The sequence below is a fragment of the Fusarium odoratissimum genome, assembly GCF_000260195.1.
Source record: "Fusarium odoratissimum NRRL 54006 unplaced genomic scaffold supercont1.1, whole genome shotgun sequence".
Lineage (NCBI taxonomy): Eukaryota > Fungi > Ascomycota > Sordariomycetes > Hypocreales > Nectriaceae > Fusarium > Fusarium odoratissimum.
In genome coordinates, this window is record NW_022158687.1 from 4,463,078 (window position 1) to 4,475,937 (window position 12,860).

Here is a 12,860-nt window from a genome sequence, read left to right on the forward strand (position 1 = left end):
TGGCGCTTATCGACTGTCGAATGGGCACGAGCCTCCAAATCAATCACAAGGCAAATAGATGGTGGCTTGTGCAGTATCTGAATTGAATGGGTGCGCCCTGGCTGTTTCTGGCAATTCACTTCTGATTGACTACGGACTACTAACCTACATACAGTCTAAAAAGATTTAGAGGCTGTTGGAGAAACAGTGAAGGGCTTAGGCTCTCCAAGGCCAAAGGGTTGAGTCTACTAATAAATGTTACTTTATGAACATCTTGTCATCACCAAAACAATTATAATTATCTTATGCACAAGCTAAGCCTAGGGTAGGTCTAGACAATATGTAGACACATCTCCTAGAGGTATGTAGTTCGAGAATATACTTGTTTCCCTTTCTTCTGAGACCCCGACAACAAGACGAATTCAATATTGGTACCAAACAGACACATGTGCGTCACGAATAGGCCTTGAACAAAATACGTGGCTTGACATCTACTGGAGTCAAAACGCCTACCTCATCTATCCATTGGTCGTCGAAAGACATACAATACGAACAAGCTGCGTTGTGAAACTTGTCAAAGTGGCCTGATTCAGACCGTATGCTACACCACGATCAGGGTTAGCAACATGAACAAACTGCTTGCTAGGAAGAATACGAATAAAAAGCCTCATTTCTCAGAGAGAAGATTAATTGCTCGACATTTCAGGGCTGCAGAGGTGTCAATATCAGCCGAAGCCAATACTTCGTCCACCTCCAGCCCCGATCCGACTAAGGATGACGATACAAGGGTTTTCATCATAACGAGGTTCAAACACACTTTAGGGAGTATCAACTTACAAATCAAAATCTCTTAGTGGGTAACGTTCGAAACTCCAAAAGCAGTATCCCTTCTACATGCAGGGAACATGCTTAGTCGTATTCTAGCGAGTCCAAGCCCTTGTCCACAACGTCCCAGGTTCGTTTGCGCAAGTCTGGTTTCGGTTCGGGGCGAGGGCGCTGAAGGCCTTTCTTCTTCTTTCGTTTCTTATTACTCTGGAAGGAAGCGGGTAATGAGGAAGACATGTTTTTAGTTTGCGTGGAAGTAGGGGTATCATCACTCAAATCCATGGCCTCGCTCGACGGCGCTGTCTCTTTCGAGCCCAGCTGTTTCGCTCTTTCTTTCTCTTTGCGCAGAGTTTCGAGTTCTGAATGTCGAAATATTTCGATTTGCGCATCCGTCAAAGTCCTTTTCACACCATCCGGATAATAGCCCAGGTTATCGTCTTCCTCCTCCCAGGTGTCGTCGACGGCGTCATCTTGAGTTTGATCCTGGGGGGGCGAGTCTATGAATTCAGATCCGAAGGCGGCGACGGCTGTGTGCGAGAAATGGGATTCGTGGAAAGCTACAAGATCATCCTAGAAGTGTCAGTAAAGTATCAAACTGCGCATATTTGGGTAACATACGGGGGAAATGTTGGGTATTACATGCGCATTCGTTGTACTTCCATTATTTGATTGCGGCATGTCTTGGTTTTTCTTTAAAGCGAGATCAGGCATGATTTGCGATTTCGCGAGATTGGCGGAAGACGCGTCCAGGCTGAAATTATGTCACGTGCCAATGCACCAACATCAAGTTCGTCCAGTGTGAAAAGAGATAAATATGTCCTGGCAGCCTGGCTAGCATATTTGGCAAGCAAAGTATGTTGTGAGAAGACAGGCCAAAAGTTTGATGATGGAGCTGGTTAAAGCTTCCGCCCACCAACTCAGAGCCCATAGATAGCTCACTGGGACTTGAGAAGCGCTAGAGCACTTTCGAAGGCTCTCACAACTTGATCATCTGCAAAGCGTCAATATTTGGTCAAAGGATGGGACAAAAAGCACGTCGGGCTCACAATGCTGTTGTTTCCGTTCCATTTTGTCTTCAGCGAGATTCACAAAGCGTCGCCGTGTTTGCAGGCGCTTCGCTGCCCGCTCATCATCGTGCGCTGACGCAGACGCAGCCCAAATTTTGAAGTACTCGCCAGACGTTAGTTTCATCAGTCTATGTCATTGCTCAAAAGAACTCACCTTTGATAGGGCATCTGCCTCCTTCAGAATCTCCCGCTCCCGTTCATCTGCCTCTTGCAAAGCAGCCTCATAACGCGCTTCAAACTCATCCCAGTCAAACGGTTCTAGAGCACCAGGGGTGTCTGGTGGATCAGAATTGTTGGCTTGTCGATCAACTTGAGGTTCGGGTGTCCTTCTACTAGCGTGCGGATGTTTCTGGATGTTACTCATGTTTGTTTCCTCAGGAGCAGGGACAGAAGGTTTGATATCGTCTTGATTGGAATGGTTCTCGCCGTCTTCTTGTAGTGGAAGTGCTGTATCCATGTTGGGCATTTCGCGTTGAATCGCCAGGGGTGTTGTCGGCCAAGCAACAGGGGTGTGTGTTAGGAACGTGCAGCACTGTCGAGTGAGCAGCCTGATCAACTGTCTTGAGGCGTCGGTAAGGAGTCTTGAATCTTGTATTCCACGGAGTGGTGATTTCTCTGTCAAAGTTGACACAGTTCAGTGAATTAAAAATTAATTCCCGGTACCTAAATGGTGAAGTTATTTAAATCAAATATAGAATAGTTGAAGCCTTGAAGTGGGTGTTCCTGCATCATTTAGTTGGCTGCCTGTGTGGCTTACGTTCATGCGCCACAGCACCGTCACTATCATTGCTCGACTCGTGACTCCCATCTTCAACCTCAAAGCCTACAAGTCATCTGGCTTTCACTTTCAATCACTTATCTCGGGCTTACAAAGATGCGCCCCGCCTTTCCTATTTTATTACCGGAAGGCTGAACGTGCTTCCCTTGGTCTTCTTAGATCAACAGATAGCGACAACTGCCTTAACGCAAGTGGCAAAGATACAAAGCCAGGATGGACTGCGATATCTGTCATCGCATTCACGACACAGAGCGTCTCCCTTTTCTCTGTACCGTGGACGCCAGGAACTCCCTTCTTGATGGTCGCATAAACAATGTGGAACTTCTCCTGCAAAACGAGAGTCTCCAAAATGAAATAAACGAACTATTAGAGGAGACGAGCACCCCAAACAAGTTTCACAAGGAATCACTACAGGCGCAACAACGAACAGCTGAAGATAGAACGACACAAATTTTGGCCGCTGCCGATAAGCTCAGAAATGACATCAAAGCTGCCAGAGAGGAGATCCAGGCCCGGAAAGCTGCACTTTCTCGTCGCAAGTCGGATATCGCAGCTGTATCTGGTGGCCTGGTTGAGCGCAGAGTAAAACAGCAAAAAGACATAGAAACGGACATTGGCAGACTTAAGTATAAGTGGTCTCGCAGCGCTGGCGATATGGCTCGTACACGATCTTTTCTTTGTATGGAGGCAGCCCGACTATATGGACTTGAGCGTGTTAAAGAAGGCTCTACTGGCAAATATGAGTATCACCTTGGCGGAATTCCCGTTGTCGATTTGGCCACAATGAACTGTAGGCTCTCCCACGACTCTTTCAACTATATACTAACTCCTTTACAGCATCAACGCCAGAGATGATTTCAACATCTCTCAGCCACATTTGTCATATCCTTATGCTCGTATCACACTATCTTTCAATCCGTCTTCCTGCGGCAATTACTCTTCCTCATCGCGACTACCCACGGCCAACTATCTTCAATCTCTCTGCTTCTTACAGATCTGGGGATCCAGTATTTCCTACTCAGGCAGGGGTAGGGAATCCTTCTCACTCCGGAGACACAGAGTCCCAGCGTGTTTCACGTCCAAGACCTCTTTTCATTGACAAGCCTCCAGCGCTGTTGGCCAAGGAAGATCCAGCAACTTTCTCATATTTCATAGAAGGTGTGACTTTGCTCGCCTACAACATCGCCTGGGCTTGCAGTACGCAAGGTGTTTCGATAGGTGATAGGACTCACTTTGAGGACATTTGCAATATGGGCCGCAACTTACACGAGCTCCTCACAAATCACCAAAATGTTGGTGGAAACCTCTATCCATTATCATCTAACAAGAAGGATCCGAGCGCATCTAAGAATGATACCGATGCCCAAGCCAGCCGCATGGGACAATATTCCCACGGCACAACTTTCTACTACCTCGGCGGAGCTGAGGGCACCGAGTTCAGTAAGACGTTCAAGCTTCCCGGTCCGATCAAATTGGCCGACAAGCTCAAGAAGAAGCTGCTCAGCGAGGCGCCTGCCCCTGACTGGGAAGTTCTGGATGATGATGCATGGAAAGTTGAAGAAGAGCTTGTGGATACGAATCAACCCAGCAAAGACTTGCTAGATAGCGATAAGAATTCCCCGCGTCGGGGAACGAGTGGGTGGATGAAGGTAAAGAATAGATGATATTGTTCTACCAAGAACAATGAACAAGTAATTACTTGTAATTAATTTAGCTGCTGTGAAGACAATACGAGTAAATAAAGAGATAAAAACCTTTTCATCTTAAGTAAATTGCATTTATTTATTGCCAAAGTATGCCAGCTAGTACATAAACTTTATTTTATTTTATTACTTTATATTAGTATATCCCAAGACCGAGCATAAAGTCATTTAGGTAGGGACCTCGCCTACCCACGCTCTGTTGTTCTCTTCTGTCCGCAGTACAAAAGTAATATCGGTGCTTCAGTACCTAGAACAACGAAAAATGTGGTTCCGCCCGGGATCGAACCGGGGACCTTCTCGGTGTTAACGAGATGCCATAACCAACTAGACCACGGAACCGTGCTAATCTGTACGAGGATAGCTGCGAGCTTACGCTCAAGTTGCAAAGTGTGAGGCTTATTCACCTGCTCTAGGGTAGCAAAAGGTACAATATTTTAGCTGGGTTATGAGATGAAAGTACATTGTTTTCATAAATAAGTCCCTTGCAATCTGCTTGGATTGGATTAGCTGTCTAATGCTTACTTATAAGGCTTATATTTACTATGGTGGCGACGCATTGGTTGCGAATATTCATACCGGTGAATAGAGAGGTACTACAAGGAAATCATTCTAAGTTATTGGATTAATGGAAGTTTATAATAAACAGTAACCAAAAACACAGTCATTGTATTGATACATTTATTCGTATAGTCTTACACTGAGTCATGCAGCTTGGAGCGATGTGCCATAGTCTGCTCGTCATGATATACAGGATTGTACAATATGCTTCTCTTTCCCGCCGTTTTATTTCCCCGATTTTCCAAACAAAGATGCAATGTAATCCCCAAATGTAGAGGTCCCCTCTGCCTGTCTCTGTTTTCTCTGCTCCGCCTGTGTATCCCAGATCTTCTGAACGCTGCCGGCAACCTCAGCCTTAGCCTGGAGATCGGCACGAAGAGCAGCCTCTTCAACCGCACGTTCCTCAGCTGGTAGTTTATCAAGCTGTTCTTTCCATTGTTGCTGAAGTTCTTCGGTGGGCATGACCGCATCTTTCTTGGCTTTTGGTAATGTTGTCTGGAAGACCGGAACGGGCAGTCCTTCCGCCTTAGCCTTCTCGACAGCCTCCTCGTGCTTGATCATTCGCTGATAAAGAGAGTCGGCGTGCATTTGGATATCCTCTTCCACCTCAGGCGATCTGCCCACCACTGACCCATGTCCCAACGCTCGAAGAAAACGCTAAAACAAAGTTAGAACTAAGATGTTAAGTGAAGCGAATGTAGACAACATACTGATTGCATCATATAACACCTCTCGAATCTTCGAACTTGATGCCTACACATCTGCATTTGATCCTCCCAGCTTCCATGCTTCATGCAATTCACCCACTCCTCTTGGTATTCCGCACAGTTTTCCAATGCCGCCTTGCCAATGGCCTCTTTTCGTTCCTTGTATGCCTCCAAGACGCTCATTAGCTTCTCGTGATCTGTTGCCGTCTCTGCCTCGATCTCGGCGAGCGGTTGGTAGTTCTTCCAGAGGTGGGCATATCGACCGTCTTGATACAGGCTTGCCGAAGGTACGACTGGCTTCTGTGGCTCTGCAGCTGTCACCGCTGCATCGGCATTTCGGGGCTGCTGGTTTGCTGGAGGAGGATTCGTAGGTTGGTTCGAAGGGTATTTGAGGGGAGATTCTTTCTCCAGAAAGTCGCGAAGGCTTGGATCGAGTTTCGAAAGAGGGTCTGACGACTTGTCGGTACCAAGGACCGAAGATATCCAACCCATTGTAGTAAGTTTGTTTCTCTAAACTGGCGCCAATCTACGGGAAAAGGGTTGGAATTGAGTTCGAAGCTGGACTTGAAGTTGACACTCCAAACTATAGCTTCAACTGTGATAAGTGGAGGTAAGAATTTCAGCGATGCACTGTACGCAGCACTGTATACCTACCAACTCCATTTTTTGCAATTCATCAGGCAAGGATTGAATTCATAGGATCCAAAGATTCCAGCTGGTTCGACATCATAACATCAAGCACTTAGTTCAGATGGGAATTCTTCATATCATTGTCATAAATATTTCTTTTATTCAGGCGAAATGACACCTCATCATCAAACTTCAGTTGCATCTATCATGAGCTGGAATCTTCACCAGACACAACCGCATCACAAAGGTTAAACAGTTCCTCACGGCACTGGCATTTTTTGGTCGGCGAATAGTCAAAGGTATGAACGTAATCTTGAGATCATGACGACCCTTTTCCTAGCCATATCACGCCCGATTGAACCATCAACCCAAAACAATTGTCTTCGTGAATCCTTTTTTATTCGCGATTGCATCTATAGCACAATCATTTGCAACGCAACATCCGGTGCCCGACCCTTCAGGAGAAACTTCCCATCTCTCCTGATGCTTATCACGCCGAAAAAAATGCCAGAAGAAAGTCCCAACTTAAAACTTAGAGAACTTCTTAACAGCCTTGCCAGTTCGGGGCAGGACACGCAGGACGTTGAAGCGGACCTTGAATCATGTTAGCAATCATCCCTGATATCAGATCTCTCGTTCTAAACGTACAGTCTTGCTGAGGGGTCGGCACTGGCCAACGGTGACCTGGTCACCCTCCTCAACACGGAAAGCGGGGGAGACGTGGGCGGCAACGTTCTTGTGTCGCTTCTCGTAACGAGAGTACTTGGGGATAAAATGGAGATACTCTCGTCGGATGATGATGGTGCGGTGCATCTTGGTGGAAACGACGGTACCGGTCAGGATACGGCCACGGATAGAGACGAGACCGGTGAAAGGGCACTTCTTGTCTGTAGATCCAAATGTTAGTGATGCGCTCTAACGTCTATTTTCTTCGCGCAAATCCCTCCCAGCACGGTCGATTGATGTCGTTGTTTATGTGTCCATCGTTTGGCAAAATTCGTTTTCGTGTGCTCCTCCAAGTCCCAAAATCTCAAATCTGTCGAACGTACCAATGTAGCTGCCCTCAATGGCGGCCTTAGGGGTTCGGAAACCCAGACCGACGTCCTTGTACCATCGTCGGCCACCCTTGCCCGGTCGGGTGCTCTTGGTCTTGGTCTTCGAGTTCTGGAAGATGTGAGGCTGCTTCTGGAAAGCACGCTCCGACTGGACGGTCAACTCGGTCGCCCTGATGCAAAGGTTAGCGACTCATTCGGTTTCGACATCGTGTATTCATTCGGTTTCGACGCTGCAGTTGGGCTGGACTGTCACTGACATCTTGAATTATCCTTCTCGGGCAGGTACCGTAACGAGATGGCGTGTGGTTGAGCTGGGTGAGGCGAGGTTGAGATTGGCTATGCTAGGCGGAAGGAGAAAATAACACCAATTTTTGCGTGCCTTCCTTAGTAAGGATAATTAGGGCTTGTAATTTTCGCGAGGCAGGTGCCAGACACCCACGTGATTTTACTGAAAAATGCTGTGGCTCAAGTTCACGTGACCAGGCGCGAACTATGGCTGTGATCGAAAGTGGGTCATTTGAAGTTGATCGATGTTGGCCCCACCCTCCCCCCTGGCAGCCAAAGTAAACAAACACACGCGAGATAGCCAAGTCACAGCCCACTATCACTTATCGTCGTCGCGCTTCATGTTGGGGTTATACCTTAGACTCGACAAAACCCAACAGCTCAATTACGCATGATGGCGCCCGCCGATGCAACTTTGCCTGCTACAAGGCGCACGCGAAGATCAATCGGTGCCCATACAGATGTTAACAAGGCGTTCGAGAAAGAAAATGCGACCGTCGACGTCACAAGTTCGTTGGCGGCGAGTCGCAAAAAGTCGAGGAGCAAGAGTTTAGGTCCTGGTGGCTTGGATGCTCTCATGAAAGCCAACGGAAACAGACGAGCTGTGAGACATGATTCTTGTTTACTCCATACAGTAATAACTAATAAATTCAGTCTCTTGCAGTCCCATCAAGAGCCCCGCGCTCAATTCTCAAACAAACCATGCCGATACCTGAAATACCGCCTATGAAGCCGAGACAGCCCGATCTAATTGACTTTGGAGAACCAACAAAAGAAGTTCCGACTCCGAATAGCGCGGATAATAGCGGATCCAAGATCGCAGTTAAGACAGAAGAAGAGCAGCAAGCTGCGGCTCGGGAACGAGAGGAGCGTGAGCGTCGCGATGCTCGTCGCAAATCTCTTGCAAACCGTCGCGTATCTTTTGCTGCCGAGGCAACTCTACACACGTTTCATGAAGTTGAATTTAACCAGGACTCGACTACATCTACTGACTCAACAAGGCGAAACTCAGCCTTTTCCAATGCCGCCGCTCAGCAAAAGGAACGCGATGACGAAGAGAAGAAGCAGAGACGAAGTTCCGGACTCCCACCAGTCAATTTCCACAACTCCGAAGACGACACTGCGACAACGCTCTATAGTTCAGATTCCGAGCCTGCAGATGCAGTCGAAGAGGTTGCCGATGTTGAGGAAGATGGCGATGATGATAGCAGCGAATCCGACGATGGAACGATGATGACTGTCGATGATGTGACCGGAACAACAGCTGCTTCAGATCGATCGGTCGATTCCGATGGAGAGTCATCCACCCTAGATGAAGCACTCAGATTGGCTGCGCGAAGAGCTGGCAATCAACAGCTCCAAGATGAAGAAGACGACGACCTTGACGAGGACGAAGAATATATCCCCATGTTTGGATGGGGCAAGGAGAACAAGAACAACATTGCTGCACAAGATCAAGAAAATCTACCGCCTCCAGCTCGGACTCAGCAAGCTCAAGCAATGCAAGATACGGAGGACGCTACCCAAACCAACATGAGTATGGACATGGATATGGACATGACACGCGCAGTCGGCGGTATCATTAAGCCCCAACCCGCACAGCAGTATGATCCCGATGAGGATATGTCTATGGACGTCACTCGTGTAATAGGGGGCATCATCAAACCCCAACCTCCACAAGAACATAATCCTGATGAGGATATGTCTATGGATGTTACGCGCGCATTTGGTGGTATTGTTAGCCAACCACAGAGAACCAGCGCTCACAATGGCGATGAAGAGGAAGAGGAAGAGGATACCCCAATGGAAGAGGCTACCATGGAGTTCACAACCGCAATTGGTGGTATCAAACGCCCAGCGCTCGAGCAAGATGAGGGGTCAGACGGCAACGAAGACATGTCAATGGAACTCACTACTGTTATAGGCGGAGTCCTGTCACAAAAGAAGCGGAAGAGCATAGCTGCTTCTCGAAGGCGTACGGTCAACCGTGCCGAAAATGAAAATGATGATGATGATGCTCCCATGGATATGACTCTTGCAGTTGGCCAGATCCTGTCAAAACCCGGAACTGACCATCCAGAAGACAATGAGGATGCGGATGAGGATGAAGGCGATGCTACAATGGGTATGGATATGACCACTGCCATTGGGGGTATTCTCAGCAAAGCGACAGGTGGCTCACGAAACCTGGGCAAGCGGGTTATGGAAGAGGAGGCTGATAGTGCAGATAGTCCTGATGATGTGCTTCAGGCCGCTATTAGCAAGAATGCAGTTGACGAACAAGCTAAACCCACAACGCCGAGCAATAAGCAGACTAAGACACCAAGCCCCGGACCCTCAAGGACTCCAAGGAGTGCTCTACGAAGTATCACTGGTACTAAAATCTCAACTCCACAAGCAAATCCTCGAAATTCTCGCACACCTTCACCTGCAAAAGCAACAACAACACCGCAGTCAACCAAGGCCAAAACACCAACATCAGCCAAACCAGCTACGCCTCAACTCGACTCAGTTGTATCGGAAAAGAAGGCTACACCTCGCTCTACGCAACGAAAACCTCGCTCAGCTTCTCCAAAGCGACCATCTTCTGTCAGAACGACAAGAGCTAGTTCAAGGACCCCATCGCCTGTCAAGTCCACTCCCAAGCAAGGTCTTTTCCAGAATAATTTTAGAAACAGCAACCGAACTCCGACAGTCATACTTACACCCCAACGAAGCTTGTCAGGAATTGGTGCTGACCGGGCTGGACTTGGGTCCCCACAGGTCGCTGCGCTTTTCGATCGACGAGGCTCTATTGGTGATATGGCTACAAATTTCGTGCCGGGAAAGCGTGGCGTCATGTTTGAAGACCCCAAGGAGATGACACAAGAGATTGATCGCGAGGCACAGGAAGAAGAAGATAAAGAAAACCGCAGAAAGATTCTTGAGAGGGAAGCTGATGGCGCCGAAGCCACACTTAACCTACGAGAAATGATTGACAGCCTAAGTCCTAAGCGTAAGCCGCTCAGGGGTCGCAAGAGTCTTCATGTAGGAAGTGCCAAAGGCCTTCTTGGCAAGCGACCTAATGAACTTGACGACGATGAGGATGAACCAGAGGATAACGATGGTGTCAAAAGACTCAAAGGTCACCAAGGAAGCCCAGTCAAGAACGTCAGACTTCAGCAACCGCCCTCCAAAGAGGAGACGACGGGAAGATTGAATTATTCGTTCCGACAAAGCCTGCAACCAAATACTGCTACACCGACCTCGTCTTCGCCAGAGAAGCCCGATGCAGCAACCACGCCAAGGCATCAGGGTAGATTCAAGGAGGTTGAAGACGACAGGGCTGGACACCAGGTGAATTTCGATGAAACCCCGATCAGAGATGCGGAGCAGCTGCAGGACGAAGTAGAGGCAGAGGCCGACCAAGACGGAGATAGAATTCATCTTCAGGATTTCCTGAACATGACCTCTATTCGCTTCATGGAGCTGACAACAACCAAGCGTCGTCACACGCAAGCTCCCGGAACCCTTGACAGCGGATTCCTTGATGACGGTGAAGAGGACCTTTCCCTCGAACGTTGTGTTGTTGCTGGAGCTTGCACAGTGCCAATGCTTGAACTCTATCAGCACTCATGCCGTGAGCTGAAGAAGTATATATCGGAAGGCCGACGAATCGTGAAGGAAATTGAGACCGACACATTTGAGGAGAACCCGCCTCTGTTCAAGGAGTATATGGCGGCCACACCTGAGATCAAGACTCTGATGGACAAGCAGTTTATGAACGTCAAGAACCACGCTCGCTTGTTAAGCAAAGCCATGTGGTATGAATGGCGAATGAAACTGCAAGAGGGATTGAAGGAAGGTCTTTTAGGAATCGACGATGGTATGGAAACCGACAAGGAGCTTCTGGATAAGCAGAAGAGTCTCCTTGATTCCGTGCTACCGGCCATTGTGGCTCGTTATAAGTCCCTTCTGGAAGAAAGCAATAATCTCGAGGAGATCGCCCGGGAGCTTGCTGACTGTGACCCTGCCGATCTTGAGGCTGCCCGCGACGAGCTGGCGTCTCTGGATGAGGACGTCGAATATAAGAAGAAGCGCATCGCAGAGCTAAGGGAGCAGTTCCAAGCTTCAGAAGTTGAAGTCGAGGACTTGATCACCCAGAAGCAGAATTGTGTCGATGAAATCGCAGAGTCTGAGAAGATACGAGAGGAATGCCGTGGCTGGACGAGCACAGAGGTCAACAGTCTTAAAGGTAAGTCTTTATAAATCTACTATAAGGCAGTGACTAACACAGTCTTAGCTCGAGTTGATTCCATCGAGAAGCAATGTGGCTGGTCAGTGACTGGCATATCTGGCACTGTCATATCAATGGCCTACAGGCGTGAGATTGAGATCGTCTTTGATATCGCCGCGTTCCAGGAGCATCAACCGAACTCGGCAATTGATCTCTGGTATATCGCTGATAGCCGGGAACAGAACGCACTTCCCAAGACAACAGAGAAGGAGTTCTTCTTACAGAGTATTCGAGATTACGTTCGTGCGCTTCCGCATAGCCGCACTGAGGTTGCCCACCTCCTAAAAAGTGTCCAAAATGCCTGGGACAAGGCAAACCTCGTCTCGTCGCAAGTTGTCCGACTAAACGCTACCTTTCCCACGACAGTGGAGAAAACATCCGACTCAAGTATAGCCATCACAACATCTCTGCTGCTCGTGCCTCTTGAGACTCGTCTTGAAATCAAGCTGGATCTCCAGGGTCAAAGCAGCGCCGAAGCACTCGACGTGATGATTGCACCTGATGCTAAGGTGCTGTATGGTGAACACTTTAACGTACCCAAAGTGACTGAATTTCTAACGGCACGGATTGGCAAGGCTGTTGGGGCTGGAGAAGAGCAGTGGAGTGACGTGATGGTTGAATTGCACGGAAGACTGATTGCGAGAGGTCGCAAGGCAGGATAGTGCATACAAGCCAGTATAATGAGTGACGATGGTAACGGGAATTGGAGCATATGGGAACGAATCACTGGCGTTGTTTGGACACAGATACCTAGGTTTGCGTTTGTCTTTGTCTATAGCAGTGCTTTGTGGCACTGCTCCATTGGCCGATGTTTAACAGCAAAGGCTTTTGTGAAAATAAAATCATCTATTCACTAACTATTATCTCGTGTTTGTCCATGACTGCGTAAGCATGAAAGACCTTTCAACGGAATGGAAGTGATATAATAAGGCCAAACTTGAAGGCACCCTAGGTATTGCTTTGATGTGGTACTATGTTAACAAAGCCATCTCTTTAT

At 48.1% G+C, this 12,860-nt stretch overlaps 6 protein-coding genes and 1 non-coding gene across 7 annotated transcripts; 2 read left to right on the forward strand and 5 right to left on the reverse strand.

Moving 5' to 3' along the window:
• Window positions 1–888: 888 nt before the first annotated feature.
• On the reverse strand, window positions 889–1,515 carry FOIG_01551 (uncharacterized protein; the record flags this gene model as incomplete). Its single annotated transcript, XM_031198514.1, has 2 exons — window positions 889–1,374; window positions 1,423–1,515. The coding sequence occupies 2 exons, from the start codon at window positions 1,513–1,515 to the stop codon at window positions 889–891; spliced, it is 579 nt and encodes a 192-aa protein (XP_031074281.1).
• Window positions 1,516–1,739: 224 nt separating this feature from the next.
• Window positions 1,740–2,328, reverse strand: FOIG_01552 (uncharacterized protein; the record flags this gene model as incomplete). The annotated part of the gene is made up of 3 exons (XM_031198515.1): window positions 1,740–1,795; window positions 1,851–1,974; window positions 2,026–2,328. The coding sequence occupies 3 exons, from the start codon at window positions 2,326–2,328 to the stop codon at window positions 1,740–1,742; spliced, it is 483 nt and encodes a 160-aa protein (XP_031074282.1).
• Window positions 2,329–2,685: 357 nt separating this feature from the next.
• Window positions 2,686–4,438, forward strand: FOIG_01553 (uncharacterized protein). Its single transcript, XM_031198516.1, has 2 exons — window positions 2,686–3,439; window positions 3,487–4,438. The coding sequence occupies exons 1-2, from the start codon at window positions 2,863–2,865 to the stop codon at window positions 4,311–4,313; spliced, it is 1,404 nt and encodes a 467-aa protein (XP_031074283.1). The 5' UTR covers window positions 2,686–2,862; the 3' UTR covers window positions 4,314–4,438.
• Window positions 4,439–4,617: 179 nt separating this feature from the next.
• Window positions 4,618–4,691, reverse strand: FOIG_01554. Its single transcript has one exon. It is a non-coding gene; the product is annotated as a tRNA-Val (tRNA).
• Window positions 4,692–4,979: 288 nt separating this feature from the next.
• FOIG_01555 (uncharacterized protein) lies at window positions 4,980–6,258 on the reverse strand. Its single transcript, XM_031198517.1, has 2 exons — window positions 5,621–6,258; window positions 4,980–5,567 (listed from the first exon to the last, which is right to left on the reverse strand). The coding sequence occupies exons 1-2, from the start codon at window positions 6,107–6,109 to the stop codon at window positions 5,136–5,138; spliced, it is 921 nt and encodes a 306-aa protein (XP_031074284.1). The 5' UTR covers window positions 6,110–6,258; the 3' UTR covers window positions 4,980–5,135.
• Window positions 6,259–6,321: 63 nt separating this feature from the next.
• Window positions 6,322–7,718, reverse strand: FOIG_01556 (40S ribosomal protein S11). Its single transcript, XM_031198518.1, has 4 exons — window positions 7,560–7,718; window positions 7,297–7,472; window positions 6,896–7,134; window positions 6,322–6,841 (listed from the first exon to the last, which is right to left on the reverse strand). Coding segments are annotated over exons 1-4 (486 nt in total). The 5' UTR covers window positions 7,562–7,718; the 3' UTR covers window positions 6,322–6,772.
• Window positions 7,719–7,881: 163 nt separating this feature from the next.
• Window positions 7,882–12,722, forward strand: FOIG_01557 (uncharacterized protein). Its single transcript, XM_031198519.1, has 3 exons — window positions 7,882–8,191; window positions 8,242–11,821; window positions 11,870–12,722. The coding sequence occupies exons 1-3, from the start codon at window positions 7,979–7,981 to the stop codon at window positions 12,523–12,525; spliced, it is 4,449 nt and encodes a 1,482-aa protein (XP_031074286.1). The 5' UTR covers window positions 7,882–7,978; the 3' UTR covers window positions 12,526–12,722.
• The last annotated feature ends 138 nt before the right edge of the window (window positions 12,723–12,860 follow it).